Consider the following 24,017-nt stretch of genomic DNA (forward strand, 5'->3'; position numbering starts at 1 on the left):
AAGCGGCGATGCCCCGCTCGAGTCACTGTCAGGGGCAGGTGAACCTTAGTAATCCTTTATGTTACTGGCCGCTTCCTGTATATGGATTCATCGCGTAGTGTGCGGGTATTCCGTCACTTCCTCGATGCCGCAATGTCTCCTGGGAGCTTTTGTCATTGTTCCCAGGAGACATTGCGGAGGTCTGCCGCGAGTTATTTAGGAAGAACTTGCTTAAAGTTCTTGCGGTTTAGTAATTATGCATATGAGCGTATCATTTATTTATTTTTTTGGTGGGGGAGTGGATCTTGGGTGGGAGTTCCCACACTTTTTTCCCCAGGACTTGACCCCTGACTGTGATGCCACCTCTGTGATGCCGCCATGCTGCCCTCTATTTTTAGTATGTCTGTTGGCCCTCTGGGTTGTATGACATTGGGTGTCATTGTACCTGAAAGACTGAGGACATCTTGTGGAGACAAAGAAGTACTGTAGGGGGACAGCACTGGATTGAAGGTACGTTTTGCTGCCTGAGCTTCTTTTTTATTAGAATTACTGCATGGAGGCTCATTTATTATTTAAAAAAAATGCCTGGATTTGGGCTTTAATTTCCCACTATTCAAATAAAATCTTCCGCCAATGAGCATGCATTGTCCATGAATGAGATTTTAGTTGTGTAGTCTCCTGGTTAAAGGCATTCCTGAGTGATTTTACCCCAGATGCCTTATTTTAGGCAATGTAGAGTAACTGCAAGTAGAGACATCAGATTCTAATGATTCCGTCTTCTACAATTTCTGATTTCACAACAATGACTCAGTGCAGCGTGACACCACGTGCTTGTCTGACACCTCCACAAATGGAATTCTGTCATTGTTGACATTATACAGATATTTACAGTATACATTGTGTACACATTTGGTGGTGTTTAGAAAGGTCCTTACCAAACCCTATAGAAACCAAGTACCACATTTGTTCGCTGCGATCCTCACTCTGTGGTTGTTATGTAAATAATAATGTTTTATATTGATATCTCATTACCATGACCTATCCCAAAGTCACTTTAAAAGTCTCCGGTGACACCTTCTAGTATCCATTGTCATGTCACACCCGCTGTCTTATGCACTCCAGTGTGCCGATAATATAAGCTTCATTACACAAAGCTGGAGTTCTGCTGTGTGGGTAGATACTATGGGGGCAGTTAAACTGGTTGTACACCCTTAAGGCCCGTACACACGATCTGACTTTTCGGACAAACATTTTCATCGGACAAATGTTCACTGTACAAACTTTCCGGCAACAAATGTCCGATGGAGCAAATCAGATCGTGTTGTACACAAGTCCATCGGACTAAAGTCCAAAGTACAAACACGCATGTACTTTGCTAAAGATCAGACAACAATAGCAGAAGTGGCCCAAAGGGTGGCAGTAAAGAGCAGAAAAACCACGTAGTGCGTCTATTACTTCACTACGTTTGTGTTTGTTGGCATACTGTGTGTATGCATACCAAGTTCACGGACAATGCCCTTCGGAGCAAAATCCACGGAAAAGTCAGATGGAAGTTCGATCGTGTGTATGAGGCTTTACAGTGGGGAAAATAGAGATTTTGTAAGTTTGCCCATTTACAAAGAAATTTTGGGGTAGATTCACATAGAAGATACGCCGGCGTATCTCCAGATACGCCGTCGTATCTCTGAGTGTGCGGGGTCGTATCTATGCGCCTGATTCAGAGAATCAGTTACGCATAGATTTCCCTAAGATCCGACCGGCGTAAGTGTCTTACACCGTCGTATTTTAGGCTGCATATTTACGCTGGCCGCTAGGTGGCGCTTCCGTATATTTACGCGATAAATATGCAAATGAGCTAGATATGCCGATTCAGAAACGTACGTCCGGCCGGCGCATTTTTTTACGTCATTTACGTTAGGCTTTTTTCGGCGTACAGTTACCCCTGCTATATGAGGCGTATCCTATGTTAAGTATGGGCGTCGTTCCCGCGTCGAGTTTTGAAAATTTTACGTTGTTTGCGTAAGTCGTTCGCGAATAGGGCTGGATGTAATTTACGTTCACGTCGAAAGCAATGACGATTTGCGGCGGAATTTCGAGCATGCGCCGTTCACAAAAAACGTAAAATAGGCGGGGTCAAGTGAAATTTAAATAAAACACGCCCACAACATCCCCATTTGAATTAGGCGGGCTTACGCCGCCACACATACGTTACGCCGCCGTAACTAAGGGCGCAAGTTGTTTCTGAATACAGAACTTGCGCCCTAAATTACGGCGGCGTAACTTATCTGAGATACGTTACGCCGGGCGTATAGATAGACCATTCTATCTGAATCTAGCCCTAAAGGTCTATAATTTTTATCATAGGGGTATTTTAAACTATAGAGACAGAATATCAACCAAAAAAAAAAAACACATGATACAAATGTTATAAATTGAGTTGCAGTTCATAAAATACGTTTTTGATCCCCTACCAACCAACAATACACAGATTAGTCTTGTCAATTTAAGAAAGTTCTCCTAACGACCACTCATTATGTGTATAAAAGACATTTGTCCACAGAATCTCTTTCTTCATTTCAGGCCGGGTTCATACTAGTCCGACAAACGCTCCGACATTGGGAGCTTATGTCACATGACGTTTGAATGTTTCCCTATGGGAGCCGTCTTAACTGGTCCGACACATGTCGGAGCGACTTTGAAAATGCTCCCTGTAGGACTTTGGTCCGACTTTGATCCTACTTCACTCCATTGAATATCCATTGATGTCACCACCCGGAGCATGCTGGGACTGTGACGTCATAAGAGGCCTATATAAATCAGTGAGAGCCGTTCACCCGGCATTACAGCGAGAGGGAGCGTCGAGTCAACATCGGAAGAAAAGAAGAGGGAAGAAGGCAACAAGGAAGACCGGCCGCCGCCGCTAGTAAAAGAGTTACAAAGAAGATAGCGGTGGCGCAGCCCGGGAAAAAGGCACCGGAGAGCGGAAGAAGAACCGGGAAACACGGAGAGCAGAAGAAGAGAGCGGAGAAGACGGAAGAAGACCCCCAGAGCTGACTAATAAATGATTTTAAAAACCTGTGTAGTGTGTTTATTTTTTTGACACTTTTCCTCCAGGTGAATGGGTAGGAGTACGATGTACCCCATACTCATTCACCCAGGGTGGGGGGGCTGGTATCTGGGGGCCCCCTTGTTAAAGGGGGCTCCCAGATTCCGATAAGCCTCCCACCCGCAGACCCCAACAACCAACGGCCAAGGTTGTCGGGAAGAGGCCCTGTCCTCATTAACATGGGGACAGGGTCCTTTGGGGTGGGGAGGCTGCCCCAGAGCACCTACCTCCCAATGTTGAGGGCACACGGCCTGGCACGGTTAAGGAGGGGGGCGGCGCTCGCTCGACCTCACCCCCTTTCCTGACCGGCCAGGGTGCTCCTCGGATACGGGTCTGGTATGGATTCTTCGGCATAGGGGTTCCTCTTTACATTCGGACCAGACCCATGGGCCTGGTATGCTCTTGGAGGGGGAACCCATGCCAGTTTTTTAGTTAAAATTTGGTGTGGAGTTCCCCCTCAAGATTCATATCAAACACAGTGCTTGGTATTTGCAGGGATCCAAGTCGGATCCCCATTCATTGAAAGTCGGACATATGTCGGCTTCAAGTCGAGGGCAAAGTCAGATCCAAAGAGGTACTAGTGTGAACCTGGCCTCAAACCTCACCATCATGGGCAAGCCCAAAGAGCTGTCAAAGGACGTCAGGGACAAGATTGTAGACCCACACAAGGCTGGAATGGGCTACAAGACCATTGTTAAGAAGCTCGGTGAGAAGGAGACAACTGTTGGAGCGATTATTCGCAAAAGGAAGAAATACAAAATAACCATCAATCGCCATCGGGCTGGGGCTCCATGTAAGGTTTCGGCACATGGGGTTAGGTTGATCATGAGAAAAGTGAGGGATCAGCCCAGAACTACACAGGAGGAGCTTGTGAATGATCTCAAGGCAGTTGGGACCAAAGTCACCAAATAAACCTTTGGTAACATAATATGCCACCATGGATTTAAATCCTGCAGCTCCCGCAAGGTCCACCTCCTCAAGAAGACACATGTACAGGCCCATCTGAAGTCTGCCAATGAACATCTAAATGATTCGGAGAAGGATTTGGAGAAAGGGCTGTGGTCAAATGAGACCAAAATTGGGCTGTTTGGCATTAAAGGGGTGGTATGGTTCATGTTTTTTCACCTTAATGCATTCTATGCATTAAGGTGAAAAAACATCAGAGAATTAGCGCCCCCCCCAATCCCCTGTTTACTTACCTGACCCCTCAAAAGTCCCGCGCCGTGGCTTCTCGGCTTATTCATTGATTGATTGATAGCAATGCAGCCATTGGCTCCCACTGCTGTCAATCAAATAAATTACGCAGTGCGCCGGGGGGCGGGCCGAGTAATGCAGTCAGCGGCTATAGCCGCAGGCTGTATCACGGGAGCACACTCGCAACAAGAACTATCATAAAGGGGTTTGGTTCTTGCGGGGAGGAGCCGAGACAGCCCCCGAGGGACCCCAGAAGACCAGGATTGGGGCCACTCAGTGCAAAACAGTGGAGGTAAGTATAACATGTTTGTTATTTAAAAAAAAAAGGGGAACCTTTAGTGTCCCTTTAACTCGACTCGCAGTGTTTAGAGGAAGAAAAATGCAGACTATGACCCTAAGAACACCATCCCTATAGTCAAGCATGGAGGTGGAAACATGATCAGTATTCGGCACAACAATAAGGTTTGTTAAGCTGCTGTTGGTTGAGGAGTGTAGAAAATCTGATGTTACACTGGGCATGTTACATGTCAATAGCCTTTTAATGGAATGAGTTATTTTAGAATTAACTGCAGTGTTACAGTAGGTGACAAATCGGCTCCTCACATTGTAGCCCTCCATCATTTTTATGGTGTATACACTATACAGTGGCATATATTTTTTTAGCGTCACTTTAAATAAATGGTTTGCTCCTGTGTTGTCTTGTAACTTGGAATGGTGGATACATTTCGGAAATAGCCTGGAAACACATCTGTCAGGCCCATCCTGACCTCTGAATAAGACGAATGATCAGGTAGTGATATAACCTGTTTGCAGCACCCACCTATGGCTGCCTATATCTGCCGATATCTGGTTCCTGGCTAGAGATGTGCTAGTCAGACAGGTCTGATGACAGAAGATTACAGGTTGGATATTGCTGCCCTTATGTCCACCCCATTAACTTTACCCTGATTACTAATAATTGAGGTCTTGTACAGGTACAGCGGAACCTTGGTTTACGAGTAACGTGGTTAATGAGCATTTTGAAAGACAAGCAACTTTAAAAAAAAATCTGACTCGGTTTGCTAGTGTTGTCTCGCAAAACAAGCAGAATTCAAGCGAATGGGGTGTGCAGTACCGCATTTGGCCTGAGGTGCGGGGGGGCCAGGGACACTCGGAACGGTTCAGAGCCCTTCGGAAATACTTTAATAAAAAAAATAATGAGTTACACACCTCCGCTCCACCGTGCATACTAGCTTAGGGGGGGTATGTTTCTCCCATCGTCTGTGCCCCTTTCTGATGATCATGTGCTGGTCGGATCGGAGGGAATATTTCTTCACTTTCAGGAGCATGCCCATTCAGTTCCGCTCGCATGTTCTTCTGCCTTGGCTCAAGTCCTGGCCACCCGCTTGCCTGCTTATCTCCTTGCCTTCCCTGGTGAAGTGTTCTTCCTCTACTCCCCACCCAGTAGTAGCCGGGGCTCAGAACGTAAGACTTGATAGGATGAGAGGGGGGCGGTAACGAGCAGAGTGTCGCTAATTGCCGCCATTACTAGTATAAAAAAAAAATATGTCCCCTGATTTCTTTTTAAAAATCTGGTCACCTTAAGTTGGGAGCAATGCTTTTTTTCAGTGCGACAGATTGCAATGCGAACCATTGCAATTCCAGTGAACAGAATGATATTAAAATGTCACACATGATATTTCAATAAAGTTTTGTGAAAAAAAGGAAACTGTTACACTACAGTACACTATTTAAAAACCCCTTTGCCCATGACACTTAAAGTGGTTGTAAACCCTCTCTGGCTACTTTTACCTACAGGTAAGCCTAGATTAAGGCTTACCTGTAGGTGTTTGCAATATCTCCTAAACCTACACGGTTTAGGAGATATTTGCCAAAAATAATGCACCGCTGTCTACGGTGCATGCGTGCCGTAGACAACGGCGCAGGCGAACCGAGCGTGCCGGGTCTTGACTGTGATCTGCCGGGAATCTGCCAGTCCCGCACGCATTTGTGGGAGTGGCATGCTCGCCGCTCCGGCCAGTCATAGCGACGGAGCGGCGATACCCGGAAGGCACTCGGAGGAGACATGGCGGCGGCCGAGGAGGGGAACGAGGAGCGCTTCGGGGGCTTTGATCTCAGGTAAGTCATTCATAATGAGCTAGTATGCTATGAATACTAGCTCATTATGCCTTTCTCTTGCAGGTTTTTTTTTTTTTTTTCAGGACCATCTCTAGAGGGTTTATTTCCTCTTTAATAAAGCAATACTGATGCGGACCTTCAGTCATTTTTCAACTTTGCATCTATTAAATCTTTTGCCCTTGTTGTTTTAACTTTGGATGGTAAAAAAAATTTTTCTGCTAGTATTTACCTGTAGCGGTACCCCCATGGGGGCTGCTGATAGACTCTATACCCCACTGGCCACCCCGACTCCGCAGATCCTCTCTTACCTCTGACACCTTGGGTTCCATTGTAAAGTACACGTTAATAATGAGAAACTCAGGAAAAATCACTGAACCACTCAAGAATGTTTACTATGGTAAAGAATAACACAAAGAAATGGTATGGTTAAACAATGAATGAACACAGGTTATGATTGACAGAGGTATTGTTCAGTGCAGTATATCATACACTCGTACTCAATAACAACCTGATGGGAGTATATGTGAACAGGTGCACAGGGAGATAGATCTTCAATACTTTTTAAAACATGTATTTCACCTTCCCACTGAAGCCTCATCACACAGACCAATGCACAAAAAGAAAGCACAAACAGTGAATACAGAAATACAATGCAAGTTTTAAAGTGGAGTTCCGGGCATAATTTATTTTTATTTATTTTTTTGCAAGCTAAAATTAATCACATTAAATAGTCCCTAAAACATATTAATAGCTCCCCAATCGTTCCAGAAATCATTGCAAACACTTGCCATATATCCTCCAGCTTATGTTGTGGCCGTATCTATCATATGTGTGGGCATGTGAAGCCCAGTTCCTTTTTCTTCCTGGTTTTCAGGGAGCGGTGCATGCTGGGCGATCTTTAGGAAATGAGTGTCATAATTTCCCAGGAGGCAATGGGGTCTTAGGACAGGAAGTTGACCCACCTAGGACTAGGGAGTAGGCAGATTACAAAATCTGCCTAGTAACAGCCAGATAGAAGTGTTTTTTTTTTTTTTTTTACATTAAAGGCAAGCTGTTAATAGTTAATTTTTAGGGTGGAACTCCGCTTTAACTATAGCTCACTAAATGGCTCCCCATAGGTTGCAGTTCAGAGCAGTTCTCCAATGTAGAGCAGTAAAGCTTGGTAAAGGAATTAAGTGGAAAATGTTCCTCCATTTCCGGTTGGTCTTCAGCTAGTCTGATATTATACTGCAGTGTTGACGTGTGTATTTATTTGTAATCCAAGAGAAACAAAAGGGCAATAACTGAAGAACAATATGCTATTGGTTGCTTAGCTGGAGAACTGTTCCCACTTGTTAATTACTTCTTATGTGTGAGTAATACAGTTTTGACCTTACAGCATAGGGGAGAGAAGCAAGGCCCCAAAGTCTGGTTGTAAGATGCTCAGGTGCAGCAGATCCACAGCCGTGGAACTACAAGTCTCACCAGCAGTCTGTAGGAAAGAAACTCACTCAGAAATACTGCAGTCGCTACTTGGATGGGCAGGTGCCCTCTCACCACCGTGGATCCCAGCAGGCTGGCAGACTTCGTCCGGAATCTCCTTCTGGTGCTTCTGTCAGTGAAGATGTCGCCGCCACGCCGTGCTGCTACTCCCGATGGGCAGGAAAGCAGATGGCTTAAAATGCTCTGAAGCACAGGCCGATACACCTGCTCGATTAGCAGGGCCATCCACAAAGCTCCCGCTGGGGCGTGCGATCCAACTCTCTGCTGTAGGCCGCAGTCTCTCACTCCCGGTCACACACACAGACCTCCTGCTAGCAGCCTTTGACCAACGCTTGAACTTTGATATGGAGATCATACCTCATACACCATAGACATGTCTTGTAGTAGGTGTGCCTAGGGTTGCCACTTGACCCAGACAGTCCGGGTTTTGAATTATGTGCCTGGGTTTCAGACTGCCTGATACCTGGGCACATTATTCAGCCCGGACTGTGGCTCCCAGGTAGGGTTGTTGGCTGCAGTTGTTAGCCAAGAGTGTCTGTTTTACTCTTTCTCACACTGCCCAGACCTAGCATGCGTCGTAGACATCGGGCACAGGCACACTGAGCGTGCCACTCAACGTTAAGTAATTCATATTGAGCTAGTATGCTATGCATACTAGCTCATTGTGCCCTTGTCTTGCAGGTTGTCTTTTTTATTTATTTTTTGGAAGAGAGGGTTTACTTCTTCTTTAAGGTCATTCATCACACTTTGTGGCCAACTGGGAGCCCCGTTGTTTGGGAAGGGACAGGCCACAGTTTGACCATGACAGTTCTGGTTGCTGTGCCCCAAAGTTCTGAGATTGCCAAAAAAAGAAACTAAGTGACAGGTTTGGTTAAAGATCGGCATTCACAAACTGCACCAACTAGTTTTGTTTTAATATCAGTGTTGGGTTTGGCTTTTGTATGCAGTGTAGAAACATCAACAATTAAAAAATAAATAAAAAATTATTGCTTATACTGACTTGAACCTTTTCTTTTTTTCTGTACAGAATGAAAATCCGGAAAACAAAGTATCATTTCTCAGCAGGGTGACCTATTCCTGGTACAGCAGGTATGGATATTCTTCATCATGAAAGTGATACATTGGACATTTTAGTTCAACCTCTATTAACCACTTTTTTCCTCTTCTTTTATTTTTATGTCTGCTCTAATACGGTACATATCCCCAAAAAAAAGTAAAAAAAAAAAAAAATGTCTTCATCAATTTAGGCCAATTTTTATTCAGCTACATATTTTTGGTTAAAAAAATCCCAATACGTGTATATTGATTGGTTTACACAAAAGTTACAGCATCTACAAACTACGGGATAGATTTAGGGACTTTTATTCTTTTAAAACATTTTTTTTTTACTGGTAATCTGTGATTTTTAGCGGGACTGCAACATTGCAGCAGACAAATCTAACACTAAAGCCCCATACACACTATCAGTTTTCCTGCAGGTTTTTCTCATCTCAGGTTTTTCTCATCTAATATGAGGTTAATCCTTAAGAGTAGGGTTGTCCCGATACCAAGCATTTCCCCGAGTACTTGTATACTTGTACTCGGGCAAATGCTCCCGATGCTTCACCCGATACTTGTACTGTCGACGGTGATCAGTGCGTGGGAAAGTTACAAGCACCGATTACCGCTGTATAGATTTAAAATTAATTTCTCCACTTCTCTCTCTCTCTCCCCCCCCCCCCCCGCGTGGCTTTCAGCTGCTTTAAAATCAGCGGTGATAGGTGCTTGTAACTCCCCCACACACGATCACTGCTGACTGTCCCGTGTCCTCCTCCAGCCCCCCTCCATTTTGCTGCAGTCTGTCTCCCTCCCTCCATGTATCCCACCGTGTATGCCGCCGTGTATCCCGTGTATGCCGCCGTGTATCCCGTGTATGCCACCGTGTATCCCGTGTATGCCGCCGTGTATCCCGTGTATGCCGCCGTGTATCCCGTTTATGCCGTGTATCCCGTGTATGCCGCCGTGTATGCCGCCGTGTATCCCGTGTATGCCGCCGTGTATCCCGTGTATGCCACCGTGTATCCCGTGTATGCCGCCGTGTATCCCGTTTATGCCGCGTATCCCGTGTATGCCGCCGTGTATGCCGCCGTGTATCCCGTGTATGCCGCCGTGTATCCCGTGTATGCCACCGTGTATCCCGTGTATGCCGCCGTGTATCCCGTGTATCCCGTGTTTGCCGCCGTGTATGCCGTGTATGCCACCGTGTATCCCGTGTATCCCGTGTATGCCGCCGTGTATGCCGTGTATCCCGTGTATGCCGCCGTGTTTCTCTCCCCTTCCGTGCTCCTCCTCCACCCCCTGAAAATGTCAGGATGGAGAGCGGGGTAGGAGCTGGTAAATCCGGCTCCTTACTGCTCCGAATGGACAGAGTCAGTGATCACTGACTCTGTCCATTCACATAACTGAAACATTGTAACCTGTGTTTACAAATGTTTCAGTTTATGAATGAAGAGAAGACGCTGTCTTCATTCCATTCATTTTCAGCGCAGCTGATGCTGCTGAGAAAGGGACTGGGGAACATGTGTCCCTAGTCCCTTTCCCTGTCTCAAAGGGAAGATGTCAGAGGTCTGTTAAGACCCCTAATATCTCACCAAAGCCCCCCCAACAGGGCTGAAAAAAATAAATAAAAAAAATAAATAATAAAAAAAATTATTGTAGAAAATAAAAAAATTAAAGAAAAAACATACTGACACATGTGCCGCTGTCACATGAGATTAAAAAAAAGTATTGGTATTCGGTATCGGCGAGTACTTGAAAAAAAGTATCGGTACTTGTACTCGGTCTTAAAAAAGTGGTATCGGGACAATCCTACTTAAGAGTTTCAATTTGTACGCAATCAGGCAGGCCCTTGCACTACATGGTTTTGGTAAACCTGAAGAGAAAAACTTGCAGGAAAACTGATAGTGTGTATGGGGCTTAAGACCCCTTTCACACTGAGCGGCCGTAAAATGCCGCTATTTTTACCGCCGATGCTATGGGCGGATTTGTGGCGCATTTCGGCTGCTAGCGGGGCTAGCTGAAAGCTGAAGCAGCGCATTGCGGGCGGCATAGCAGCGCTGTCCCATTGATTTCAATGGGCAGCAGCGGTGGAGGAGCGGTATACACACCGCTCCAAAGATGCGGCTAGCAGGAATATTTTTTTCTTTCTGCTAGCGCAACGCTCCAGTGTGAAAGCCCCTCGGGCTCCCACACTGGAGACAATGGAGCAGCCCTTTTAGGGTGGATTGCAGGCGCTATTTTTAACGCTATAGCACCTGCAATACGCCCTCAGTGTGAAAGGGGTCTAAGTGACACTTTTTAGGGACCGGTGACACCAATACAGTGATCAGTCCGGAAGCTGTTAAATACTGAAGATAAATAAATAAACAGCAGCGTTTGGCAGACGTTAAAGTGGGGGTTCACCCAAAAATCAACTTTCTGTCACTAGATCTAGCATACTGCGGACATCTGCAGTATGCTGGATTTTTTTTTTTTTGTACTTCTCATTTTAGCCGTATTTCTTCTGCACCGAGCGGCGTATCCTTCCGGGTATAGGCGTTCTTAAATAAAGCGCAGTTGATTGACGGGATTGGATAGCACGTCACACCTTCCGAAAATAGCCGACGTGACTCTCTGAAATTTACGGGGGCCTGAGCAGTCAGCTCTACACGGCAGGCGCAGACGCCGTATAGCGCCGTAAGCAGCCGAGAGTCACGTTGGCTATTTCCGGATGGTGTGACGCGCTATCCAAGCCCATCAATCAACTGCGCTTGATTTAGGAACGCCTATACCCAAAGGATTCCCCGCTCGGAGCCGGAGAAGAAATACGGCTAAAACGATAAGTACAAAAAAAAAATCCAGCATACTGCAGATGTCAGCAGTATGCTGGATCTAGTGACAGAAAGTTGATTTTTGGGTGAACCTCCGCTTTAAGGAGGCAATAGGTCACCTCCTGTTTTAACTCTGTAAATGCCGCATTTATGGGATGATGCACATAAAAAGGAGTCTCTGCATTGTGGGTACATGGAAAGTCTCGTGCCCTCATCTGTGACATGTTGGGGATATATGAGCTCCTACAGCTGAACAGTGTGATCTATAGGTTGTTGATGACAATAAGCACTAGACGGATATTTAAAGTAATATGTTGCTACAGAGGAGAATGGAAAAATCTAGAAGAAAAAAATTGATTATTATTTTTTAAGTAAAGTAAGTAAAATAAAAAATAAGCCTCCTCCTCATTTAACCCCAGGTCCCAACTAATACCTTGTATGTCCCGAATGACATCTGTTCTCTTATTGTGTGAGTGTCAACCACTAATTCCATCTGACTGGCTTATCTTAATGTTATTTTAATGATTTACACAAACAGAATCTATTTTTCCTGCCTCTGTTGTCATGGAACATTGAAAGGAACACAACTAAACTGAAACAGAGCTTTGCGTTTAGGCTTAACCAGCCCACGACATTACAGTAACAAGCCTCCCTAGTCTGAGGGATTTGACTATATTTTGGAGAAAATATCTGGGGCTGCATCATTTTTGTAAATGCTGCATTGGAAGAAATCCCGGGAATTTAAAAAAAAAATGATTTTCCTATTTTTTCCTATTTCCTACACAAAAAATCCTACTGAACTTTAAAGAGAATCAGTAGAGTGTTTTATTTTTTTTGTTTATATATATATATATATATATATATATATATATATATATATATATATATATATATATATATATATATATATATAAATAAAAAAATAAAAAATAAAACACTCTACTGATTCTCTTTAAAGTTCAGTAGGATATATATTTTATCTATTATGTTCAGTAGTAATAATTATTTTTAAACATGAATTATAGCAAATTAAATATTTGCTATCTGTGGTCAGCAGGTGGCATGCAAGTCTCCGAGAGCAATAGTAGTGCTAGATAGAGAACTCCGTGTCCCGAAGAGGGCAACATTTTATCTAGTGGATTATTGCAGGGGATTGATTTACTAAAACTGGAGAGTGCAAAATCTGGTGCAGATCTGCATGGTAGCCAATCAGCTTCTAACTTCAGCTTGTTCAATTAAGCTTCGACCAAAAAAAATGGAAGTTGATTGGTTTCTATGCAGATCTGCACCAGATTTTGCCCTCTCCAGTTTTAGTAAATTTAGTAAAAGGTCTAAGGCAGGCCATATAAGATTAATTTTCTTTCATTCATAAGAATTGATCCCCCCATCCACACATTTAATGCGGATGGGGGAATCCCTCCCCTGGAGCCATTGGCCCGGATTCACAGATACTGGCGCATATTTATGCCGCCGTAGCGTATCTCCTTTACGCTACGCCGACGCAGCACAGAGAGGCAAGCACTGAATTCACAAAGCCAGTGCTTCCAAATCTGCGCTGGGTTTCCAAGGCGTAAGTGGAAGTGGGCGTGAGCCATGCTAATGAGGCATGACCCCATGCAAATGATGGGCCGAGCGCCAGAAAGATACGTATCGCCAACGGCGCATGCGCCGTCCCGTGGGCGCATCCCAGTGCGCATACTCACAATCACGTCGGAACAACTGCCTAAGATACGTCTAGTCCTATTCACGTCCTACGTAAAATACGTCGGCTTGTGTTCCCTGGTGCAGCCCTTTGCATGGATGCTGCTGAGTTACACCTTCTTTATGGGGCATAACTTTTACGCCGGACGTATGACTTTACACGCACTGCGTCGGACGGACGTACGTTCGTGAATCGGCGTATCTCCCTCATTTGCATGTGTGAATAGAAAATCAATGGGAGCGCCACATACGTCCAGCGTAAATATGCGACCACTCTACGCCGGCGTAGGAAAGTTACGTCAGTCGGATGAAGCCTATTTTCAGGCGTATCTTAGTTTTGTGGGCACGGCACACAGATACGACGGCGCATATTTGCACTTATGCGACGTATCTCGAGATACGTTTTGCTGCAAGTGCTTTGTGAATCCGGGCCATTGTATTCTGACTGTGTGGAGAGCTCCCTGCTGTCAGAATACACGAATCAGCACCACTGGCTATAGCTGGCGGCACTGATCGAGCGAAAATATTCCAACAGGCTGGTTGTACAGAAGCCAATCGAGAAATTGACTTCTGTACAAACCAGCCTGCCCATAGATGGATTGAAATTTAGCTGAACCAACCAAATTTACGGTCCATCAATTGCGGTCTTAAAGCGGAGTTCCACCCAAAGGTGAGACTTCTGCTTTAAGGGAGGGTGCCCCCCTGACATGCCACATTTGGCATGTCATTTTTTTTTGGGGGGGGGACCTTCTTTTTAGAGGGTTCCAGCTCCCAGAAGGAAGTTCACCTCTCCCCCCTCCCTCTTGGCAATCATCTGGGACACGTCACAGGTCCCAGATAATTGCCCGGTCAGTCAAAGTGCACAGTGCGTGCCCGGGTGTGAAGCCACAGCCATGCGCCCACAGTAGGGATGCCACCACCGTGGAGAGGAGGGGGAGAGGAGTGGAGCTTTGTTCCCCCGCATCGCTGGACTCTGGACCCCGGGGAAACCCGCATTCAACTCACAATAGTGTGAACCTAGCCTTAGGGCTCTTTCACACGTCAGCTCAGTTTTTTAGATCAGTTTTTTTTTTCATCAGTTGATCCGTTTTTCAATCAGTTTTGCGTCCGTTTTTCGTCCTTTTTCCATCAGTTTTTCCATCCGTTTTTTCATCCGTTTTTTTTTATTTATTTTTTTTTGGGGGGCTTTTTACATATTTTGATGAAAAACGGATGTTAGCGGATCGGATGGTAAACGGATCATCAGGTAACGTCCGTTTTTTGTCCGTTCCGTTTTTTTGACGGAAGAAAAATAGGGTTTTCTTCCGTCCAAAAAAACGGAACTTAACGCAGACGGATGCTAACGGACGTTAGCGGATGCTCATCCGCTAACGGACGCTAGCCCATAGGGAAGCATTGCGGTCCGTTAACGGACATCCAAAAAACGGACGAACGGAACGGACGTGTGAAAGAGCCCTTAGGTATTGCTGGGCTTTGTAAAAAGAAAGCTCAGCATGCTTTGCAAACACATCAGCATGTTGTACACACTCAGTACAGATTTGTAAAATAACACATCATACAAATTCATAAAAAGAAATCTAAAACATCAACTTCTACATTAATAGACTTAAAAAGAAATAGGAAAACTGTTATAATTTCCATTTTTTGCTTGTCCTAACTGGCAAACTGACCCTTTTATTCAAATATAATAGTTTAACTATTTTATATGTATTACTGCACTCTGCACATTAATCTGTCTTCTTAAATGTGTAGGTGGCTCTCCAAGTAATAATAGCGTCCTAATTATTTCTATTTTAATAGGATAATAACACTTGGTTATAAGAAACCATTGGAAAGAGAAGATCTGATTGAGCTGAATGAAGCTGATTCATCATATGTTATTTACCCTGCAATAGAAAAAAACTGGAGGAAAGAAATAGTGCCACAAGGCAAGAAGGTAAAAAAAGGAATTCTGCATATTATAATGAACATAGACCATATACAAGACATCAGGGATTTTTTTTCAGGGGGAACTTGGGGGAACTCAGTTCCACCACCTCTGGCTCAGACCCTTTGGTGCCCGCTCACCACAATCACTTGTAAACACAGAAGTCTGGTTTCTGTGTTTACAAGTGACAGCTTTGTAACCCCCTGAACTCTGCACTCTGGGCCATATTCTCAGTAGAGTTACGACGGAGTATCTCAGGAAACTCCGTTGTATCTCTGTTTTTTGACCCGCGTATCAATGCGAGTGATTCCTAGAATCATTTTCGCATAGATACGCTGAAGATCCGACATCTTACACTGTCGGATCTTAAATGTAATTCGCCGCCGGCCGCTAGGTGGCGTTTACGTTCAGGTCTCATTTGTTTATGCAAATGAGCCTGATACGCCGATTCCCGAACAAAATCGCGTCGCGTAACCGTCGCTTACGTCGTTTGCGTAAGCGTAAGGTTACCCCTGCTATATGAGGGGTAACCTTACGCCAGTCCCACGTATGCCATGTTAAGTATGGCGTCGGGTCCGTGTCGTCTTTTCCCGTCGGGTACGTCGTTTTCGTAAGTCGTTCTTGAATACGACTTTACGTCAATGACGCACACGTCGGCGTCATTGACGTTTTCCGCCGAGAACTGGAGCATGTGCACTGGGCTATTTTTCGCCCGGCGCATGCGCAGTTCGATCGCAACGGGGACGCGCTTAATTTAAATATAAGCCGCCCCCTTTTAAATACGCGGGGATACGCCGGGCCTTTTACACTACGCCTCCACAAACGACGGAGCAAGTGCTTGAGGAATATGGCACTTGCTCCAGTAAGTTGGGGCGGCGTAGTGTAAATAGCTTACGCAAGGCTGCCGCAGATTATTGGAGAATCTGGCCCTCTGCATGTAATGCAATTCTGGTATTTAATGCCCCTTTAAGACCCTTCTACTGTTTGTGAAATATGAACGGGTCGTGGTTGAGTTCCTGCACCTATTTTCTGAGAAAAAAAGCTCTGCAAGATTATGATTGCACTGCAGCTCTGCCTTCCCAGTACAGCTAGTTACTGGTTAATGAGGAACATCTTATCTATCATCATTCATGAGATTTGGAACTAGTTATGCAATTCGTGTGTATATAAATAGTTATAAAATAGCTAACAAATACAGGAATATGGGAATCCCATATCTTTAATAGGTACAGGCTTCCCAAAGAGGGCCGACTGAAGCCCACTACAGAGGACAAATTCATCCTCTACACTGCAGGAGTGTCATACTCCATTTCATCGTGGGCCGCATCAGCATTATGATTGCCCTCAAAAGGGCCGGTTGTATCTGTAAGATTAGATGTCCAGCGCATCCCCTCGCCTTACATTAGATGTCAAGAGCCACCCCACCATCAGAAGTTGAGTCCCCCACCCTCCCTTACATTACAGTGCACCCCCCTTATCTTATGCTGCTGCTGGGAAAAAGCTGGATGCATTTCTTGAAAGCAGAAAGTAGGGGTCTGGAGAAGGACCCGAGGGGGGCCAGAGCTCTCCTGCAGCTGCAGGAGAGGTGCAAGGGCCACATGAAATGGCCTGGAGGGCCGGATTCGGCCCGCCGGGCCTTGTGTTTGACACCTGTGCTCTACAGGGTAGGGTCTTGTGACCACTCTGTTTTCTGTGTGACACAGTTCTACATTGAGAAGGCAAGCTCTGGTAAAGGTTCTACATCTAACCCCCCATAACACCCTGCTACTCGATGCATGTGCGCTTGATATCTTGCTAGATTGGGGACAGGTAAGTATAAAACTGGAGCAGGGGAAGCCACTATATAAGTATTAAAGAACAAGTCAATTATTTAATGCCTCCTGCTGATTTTAACTGCACAGTCCAGAGCACCTGCTGCATTGTTTTGCACCCCAGTTCCTATGTTTTCATGCATAGTTAAGCCACTTGGGTTTGTTTTAATGTCCTATGTATGAAAACATAGGAACTGGGTGCAGAAAAAGGGCAGCAGGGGCTCTGGACTGATGAGTCCGGAGCCCATGATGAGCCCAAATTTTGAAATATACGAGTTTGGCTGTAGCAGGAGGCAGTTTGTTCATGAAGGGATGGAGAGTGGTACAATATTGAGTGTCTGCAGGCAACAGTGAAGCATGGTGGTGGTTCCTTGTTTGGGGCTGCATTTCTACAAATGGTCAGGATCAATGGTGTCCTCAGGGCTGAGAAATACAGGCAGATACTTCTCCATCTTGTCATACCATCAGGCAGGGCCGTCTTTAATATGGTTTGGGCCCAGGGCAAACATTTTTCTCTTTCGTTCATAGACGGACACAGCATCCTTTGACCTTAGGGTTATGCTTCTTCCTACCAGGAGATTTAGGCAGAATTCTACAGCACTTAAGGTGTTAAAAACTTTCCTTCATGCCGCTCCTCCCAGGGGGCGTGGCTCCCCCAGGCATAACCCACACTCTGCTTTAGCAGCCTCAGTTTGTTTCTGCCTAACCGTCAGGAGAGTCAGGCTCTCTCTGGAGTCCTGGACTCTGGAGTTTTTTCTTGCAAATTTTTTTGCATTTTGCGAGTTTTTTCCTCGCTTTTTTATTTTATTTTTATTTTTGAATCCTGCGATTCTTCTATCAACAGCCGACTGGGTGACAGGCTGGGTCCTCGACCCTTGTAGTCCCCCCAGGTTCGGCCTTCGAGCGTGTGCCGGCCCTCAGCTCCGCTTTGGGACGTCCACGACAGGCCCCATTGCTCCAGGGGCGGCCGGGGAACTTCGGTTCTAGGGCACACATATGACCGGTCTCTATGGCCTTGTCACAGTGTGTCTGGCTGACAGCCATGCCGTTCGCGGACGTTGGTTCTGTCTGGGATACCTCCAGCCAGGTAGTCGCAGGACAGGTAAGTAGTGGCCCCTTACTCAGGTAAGTGGTCTGGCTGGAATGTTTTCCCTTGGGAGGTCGACTGAGGGTTTTCCCCTGCTTTCCTCTCTCCCTTATTCCTCTCCCTCCTTTCCCCTTTGGGTGACGGCTGTGCAGGGGGTTTTTTCCCTGGGGCTCATATTTTTTTTTTTTTTTTTTTTCACTCGGGTATGGCTGGGGCTGTTCTGTGTCACTGCAGGGGACTGTGGTGGACATTCTGGGCATTTTTGTGTGTGCTGTGTGCTGTTTTGGTGTACTGTCATTTTTGGGTACACTGTCTTTTTAAAACTGCGCAACGGCGGCCATTTTGCCGGAGCCGCGCTTGTATTATTCGGCGGCCATTTTCTTGTGGCCGGCGCCATTTTCAGCACTAGTTCGGCCTCTAGTGGCCGTTTCGGCGGGGAAAAAAGACCGCGAATCATCTGAGGGGACAGACGCAGCGCTGCAGCTTCTCCTCAGCACACACTTGCCTTCACAGACCGCGCTGTACCAGGGGGTGGTGAGTCTCAGGGGGCCCCATACTGTGCTCTAGCGGCCGGGAGGTGACCTGTGGGGGACTTTTTTCCTGCCCTTGGCAGTAGGGGTGAAATGGCAACGGCAATATGGAGCCTGAATCAGGCCCCTCATTTCTTACAATGCCGGAATTAACCCTTAAGCGCCCCTCCCCCTGCCACATCTGTTCAATCGGTGTCGGCTGTCCTGGAGTCTTTTCTCACCAGGTTTGAAGCAGCCAGTGCTCGGTTGGGGGGTAAAAAAGCGCCCCCCCCCCGGAGGCTGTTTCTGGGGATATCTCTGACGCAGAATCTGATGCTTCTGGTTCTGTCATGTCAGAGGATGCGGGCTTAACCCACATGGACAGCGAGGATGACTCTGCTGCGGAGTCTGCTGATAAGGAATTTGTTGGAGCTCTTATTACTGCGGTGCGTGAGGCTCTTCATTTAGAGGATTTGGCGGAGACACCAGCGGTGTCAGTCCTTTTGGATTCCGCAAACCACCGCGTACCGCTAAGGTATTCCCCTGTGTTCCTTATTTAGACAATATGTTGTATAAGGAATGGGATACACCGCAAAAGGCTTTTACGGTTCCTAAAAGCTTTGCTACCGTTACCCCCTGGAGGAGGACTTTTTTTAAAAAAAGTGGGTCACTCCTCCGTCGGTGGACCCTCCTGTGTCCAGACTGAGTAAGGCTACTACGTTGCCTGTGGAGGGGGCTCCTGCTTTCAAGGACCCCGCTAATAGGAGAGTGGAGGCCGTGGCCCGCTCCCTGTTCTCGGTGGTGGGTTCGGTGGTAAGGCCGGCTCTGGCCGGAGCCCTGGTAGCTCAGACGCTGACTGAAAGGGCGAAGCTCCTGCTGCAGGACCTGGAGGTCCAGGGGGCTTCCGAGTCCTCTAGGGACCTGGCTGAACAGTTGATTCAGGGTCAGAAGTTTCTCTGCGAGGCGGATATGGATTAGATTCCTTTGCTTTCCAGGGCTTCTGTCTACGCAGTGGTTCTGCGCCGCCTTATATGGCTGAAGTGCTGGTCGGCTGACCAGTACTCAAAAAAGGCCTTGGTAGATTTGCCCTTTAAGGGCGGACGGCTTTTGGGGGCATCCCTGGATGACATCATTAAGGATGCCACTGGAGGTAAGAGCACCTTGCTCCCTCAGTCGGGGAAGGGTAGGGAACCTCGCCGCAAGCAAGGTCCTACTTTTACTACCCCCTAAACGGTTTTTTTCGTGCGCCAGCGCGGCTGGAAAAGGTCCGCAAGGTGCAAAAGCCCTTGCTGCCGGGCGTAAGCGCCCCTGGTTCAAAAAACCGAACAAGCCTGCGGACAAGCCTGCTTCCGCATGAAGGTCTGCCCCCGCCCGGGTCTCGGGTGGGGGGACGGCTTCACGACTTCGTGGATCGGTGGAATTCTCTTCTATCCGACCGTTGGGTTTGCGAGGTGGTCGCCTCGGGGTACAAGATAGAGTTCCTTTCTTGTCCCCCAAACAGATTTTTTTCCATCCAACCTCCAGCTTCCTCCGGATCGTCGGCTAGCCCTGTCCGGGGCTGTCCAGGATCTTCTGGACAGGGGGGTGGTTGTGCCGGTCCCCTCGCTGGAACGGTTTCGGGGGTTCTACTCCAATCTGTTCGTGGTCCCCAAGAAGGGAGGGGTTCGCCCTATCCTGGACCTAAAGGCCCTCAACTCCTTTGTCAAGGTGCAGCGATTCAGGATGGCAGCGAGGGATCGCTATCGTGGGATACCTGGACGACCTTCTCCTGAGAGCTTCTTCAGGCTCAGAGTTAGAGGAGGACGTGTCCATCACGTGTCGGACTCTGCAGGAGTTCGGCTGGTTTCTGAATCTCAGAAAATCAGTGTTGGTTCCGTCCCAGAAGCTGGAACCCCTGGGGCTGGTTTTGGATTCGGGGGAGACAAAAGTGTTCCTCCCATCGCAAAACCTGCTGACCCTGCAATCTGCAGTGAGACAGTTGTTGACCCAGAAGTGGTCATCTCTTCGCTTCTGCATGCGGGTTCTGGGTCTGATGGTGGCCTCCTTCGAGGCAGTTCTGTATGCCCAATCCACACCAGGGTACTACAGAAGGAGATTCTGTCACGATGGGACAGGGTCCCATCTTCTCTGGATCACCAGATTCGGTTGAGCCATCTGGCCAAGTCTTCCCTGGCATGGTGGCTGACGTCTCCGGTGCTTCGGTCCGGGAAGTCTTTTCTTCCGTGCCGCTGGACAGTGGTCACGACGGATGCCAGCCTCTTCGGCTGGGGGGGCGTCTGGGGCACCCAGTCAGCCCAGGGGCGCTGGACTCGGGAGGAGTCCCGCCTGCCGATCAATATCCTGGAGCTCCGAGCAATCAAGCTGTGCCTTGTCAGGTGGTCGCTGGAGCTAAAGGGCCGTCCTGTCAGGATCCAGTCCGACAACGCCACGGCCGTGGCGTACATCAATCATCAGGGCGGCACAAGGAGCTCGGCCGCGGCGACGGAGGTCGCTCACATACTTCGGTGGGCCGAAAGGTCCGTTCCGGCCCTGTCGGCGGTATACATTCCGGGAGTTCTGAATTGGCAAGCCGACTCCCTAAGTCGCATGACTCTGGATCAAGGGGAGTGGTCTCTCCACCCGGAGGTGTTTCAGATCCTGTGCCAAAAATGGGGCACTCCAGACGTGGACCTTCTGGCGTCCCGTCTCAATCGGAAGGTACCATGGTTTGTGGCTAGGTCAAGGGACCCGTGGGCAGACACGTCAGACGCGTTAGTGGCTCCCTGGGTCAATATCACCTGATTTACGCCTTCCCTCCTCTAAGGCTCCTACCCCGCCTGCTGCGCAGGGTGGAAGCCGAAGGTATTCCAACGATCCTGATCGCCCCGGATTGGCCGCGTCACTCTTGGTACGCGGACCTGGTACGTCTGGTGACAGACGCCCCCTGGCGTCTGCCTCTGAGGGAAGATCTCCTGTCTCAGGGCCCGATCTTCCATCCTGCTTTACGGTCACTGGCTTTAACGACGTGGCTGTTGAAAACCAGGTACTGAAGGACCGGGGCCTGTCGGGCCCGGTAATCTCTACCATGCTGCGTGCACGGAAGTCCACTTCTCGAAAAATTTACCATCGTACATGGAAAGCATACATCTCTATGTGTGAGGAGATGAAGTGGCACCCCCGTACTTACGTGGTGTCCCGGATCCTGCTGTTCCTACAGCGGGGAGTGGACCAGGCTCTTGCCTTGAGCACGATCAAGAGTCAGATTTCTGCTCAGGCTGTTTATTTTCAGCGTCCCTTGGCAGCGAATTCTTTGGTTCGCACGTTTGTGCAGGGGGTCCGGCATGTGGCCCCCCCGGTGCGCCCTCCGCTACCTTCTTGGGACTTGAACTTGGTCCTCTCGGCGCTTCAGCGTGCCCCCTTTGAGGACATTCGGGAGATCCCCTTGCTGACTTTGTCGCAGAAGGTGGTCTTTCTGGTAGCTATTACCTCTATCAGACGAGTGTCTGAACTGGCGGCCTTGTATTGCAAGGCCCCCTACTTGGTCATCCATCAGGATAAGGCGGTGCTGCGCCCGCAGCCCTCTTTTCTTCCGAAGGTCGTTTCGGCCTTTCACATTAACGAGGACATTGTTGTTCCATCATTATGTCCTCAGCCGAAGAACCCGAAGGAGGCCTCTTTACATTCTCTGGATGTGGTTCGGGCCCTTCGAGTTTACTTGTCGGCGACAGCTCCGTTCCGGAAGTCGGACTCGCTGTTCGTGTCTGTGTCCGGTCCCAGTAAGGGCCTGGCAGTCTCGTCGGCCACCATTTCCAGGTGGATCCGACAGGTTGTGCTTCAGGCCTACGCCCTGAAGGGGCGGGCGCCTCCCTTTCGGGTCATGGCGCATTCGACCAGGGCGATCGGGGCCTCCTGGGCTTCCGACACCAAGCCTCTGTGTTACAGGTGTGTAAGGCAGCGACCTGGTCGTCGTTCCACACTTTTTCAAAGTTTTATAAGGTGGATGTGAGTGCATCTTCTGATGCCTCCTTCGGCCGCAGGGTGTTACAGGCGGCAGTTTAAGGTTGGAGTTCCTCCGTTGAGTAACTCCGGTTTTGTTTGGGGTGTAACCTGTTTTTGCTGTGTTATTTTCCCACCCCTCGAATTTTTTTGACACTGCTTGGGGACGTCCCTAAGGTCAAAGGATGCTGTGTCCGTCTATGAACGAAAGAGAAAAAAGGATTTTTGTACTCACCGTAAAATCCATTTCTCTGAGTTCATAGACGGACACAGCACCCACCCCTCCTTTGTTTGTACTGCTTGTTACGAACTGAGGCTGCTAAAGCAGAGTGTGGGTTATGCCTGGGGGAGCCACGCCCCCTGGGAGGAGCGGCATGAAGGAAAGTTTTTAACACCTTAAGTGCTGTAGAATTCTGCCTAAATCTCCTGGTAGGAAGAAGCATAACCCTAAGGTCAAAGGATGCTGTGTCCGTCTATGAACTCAGAGAAATGGATTTTACGGTGAGTACAAAAATCCTTTTTTTTTGGGCCCCCCTCCAGCTTATTTTGGGCCTGGCTGGTTCACATGTATGTTTTGGCGGTCCTCATTTGTGCAGGTACAGCAGCCTATTGATTTGAATGGGCTGCCATGCCTTCGTTTCCTGCAGAAAAAAGGTGCATTCAGCATTTTAAAAGTACAGTTGCCTTGAAATCCATTCTGCTTTTGCACCATGCTACTTACCTGCATTTCCTGCACACACAAACGCACTGTGTTTTTAAAAGCGTGACCTAAACGTCTAAAAATGCAGCAAGTTTGACAGTGCGGGAACTGCAGATAAGTCACAGCAGACAGCAGAATGGACAGACAGTGCTGTATTTCAGTGCTTGATGGGCATAGACGTGCCGTGTGCGCAGCCTATTACATGAGACATGCGCTTTTCTTTGCAGGAAACGCAGGCATGGCGGCCCATTCAAATGAATGGGCTGCTGTGCCTGCGCAAATGTGGGCCGCCAAAACACATACATGTGAACCAGCCCGGCCCAAAATAAGCCCATCAAGCAGTTAAATACAGACAGTAATGCCATGTGCTCTGAGACCTTACTCAGCCTGGACTGCAGGTCTGGTCTGTGATTTAAAGAGTTCCTCTATTTTACACATGGCATGGCATGGGGTCCCATGGTGCTAAAGCAGAATGGACAGACGGTGCTGTGACCCCATGCCATGTGTAAAATAGAGGAACTTTTTAAAACACTGACCAGACCTGCAGTGAATCATCACATATTATAAAGACTTTGGGCAC

General features: G+C 47.6%; 1 protein-coding gene across 1 annotated transcript in view; it reads left to right on the forward strand.

Annotated features, from left to right (window-relative positions):
- LOC120927844 (multidrug resistance-associated protein 1-like) overlaps window positions 1-24,017 on the forward strand; it is a 124,105-nt gene that overhangs the window by 9,394 nt on the left and 90,694 nt on the right. Inside the window, exons 2-3 of the mRNA XM_040338798.1 lie at window positions 8,907-8,968; window positions 15,229-15,364. Coding sequence (XP_040194732.1) covers window positions 8,907-8,968; window positions 15,229-15,364 — 198 coding nt within the window. The remainder of the gene's footprint in view (window positions 1-8,906; window positions 8,969-15,228; window positions 15,365-24,017) is intronic.

The sequence above is a fragment of the Rana temporaria genome, chromosome 2, assembly GCF_905171775.1.
Source record: "Rana temporaria chromosome 2, aRanTem1.1, whole genome shotgun sequence".
NCBI lineage: Eukaryota > Metazoa > Chordata > Amphibia > Anura > Ranidae > Rana > Rana temporaria.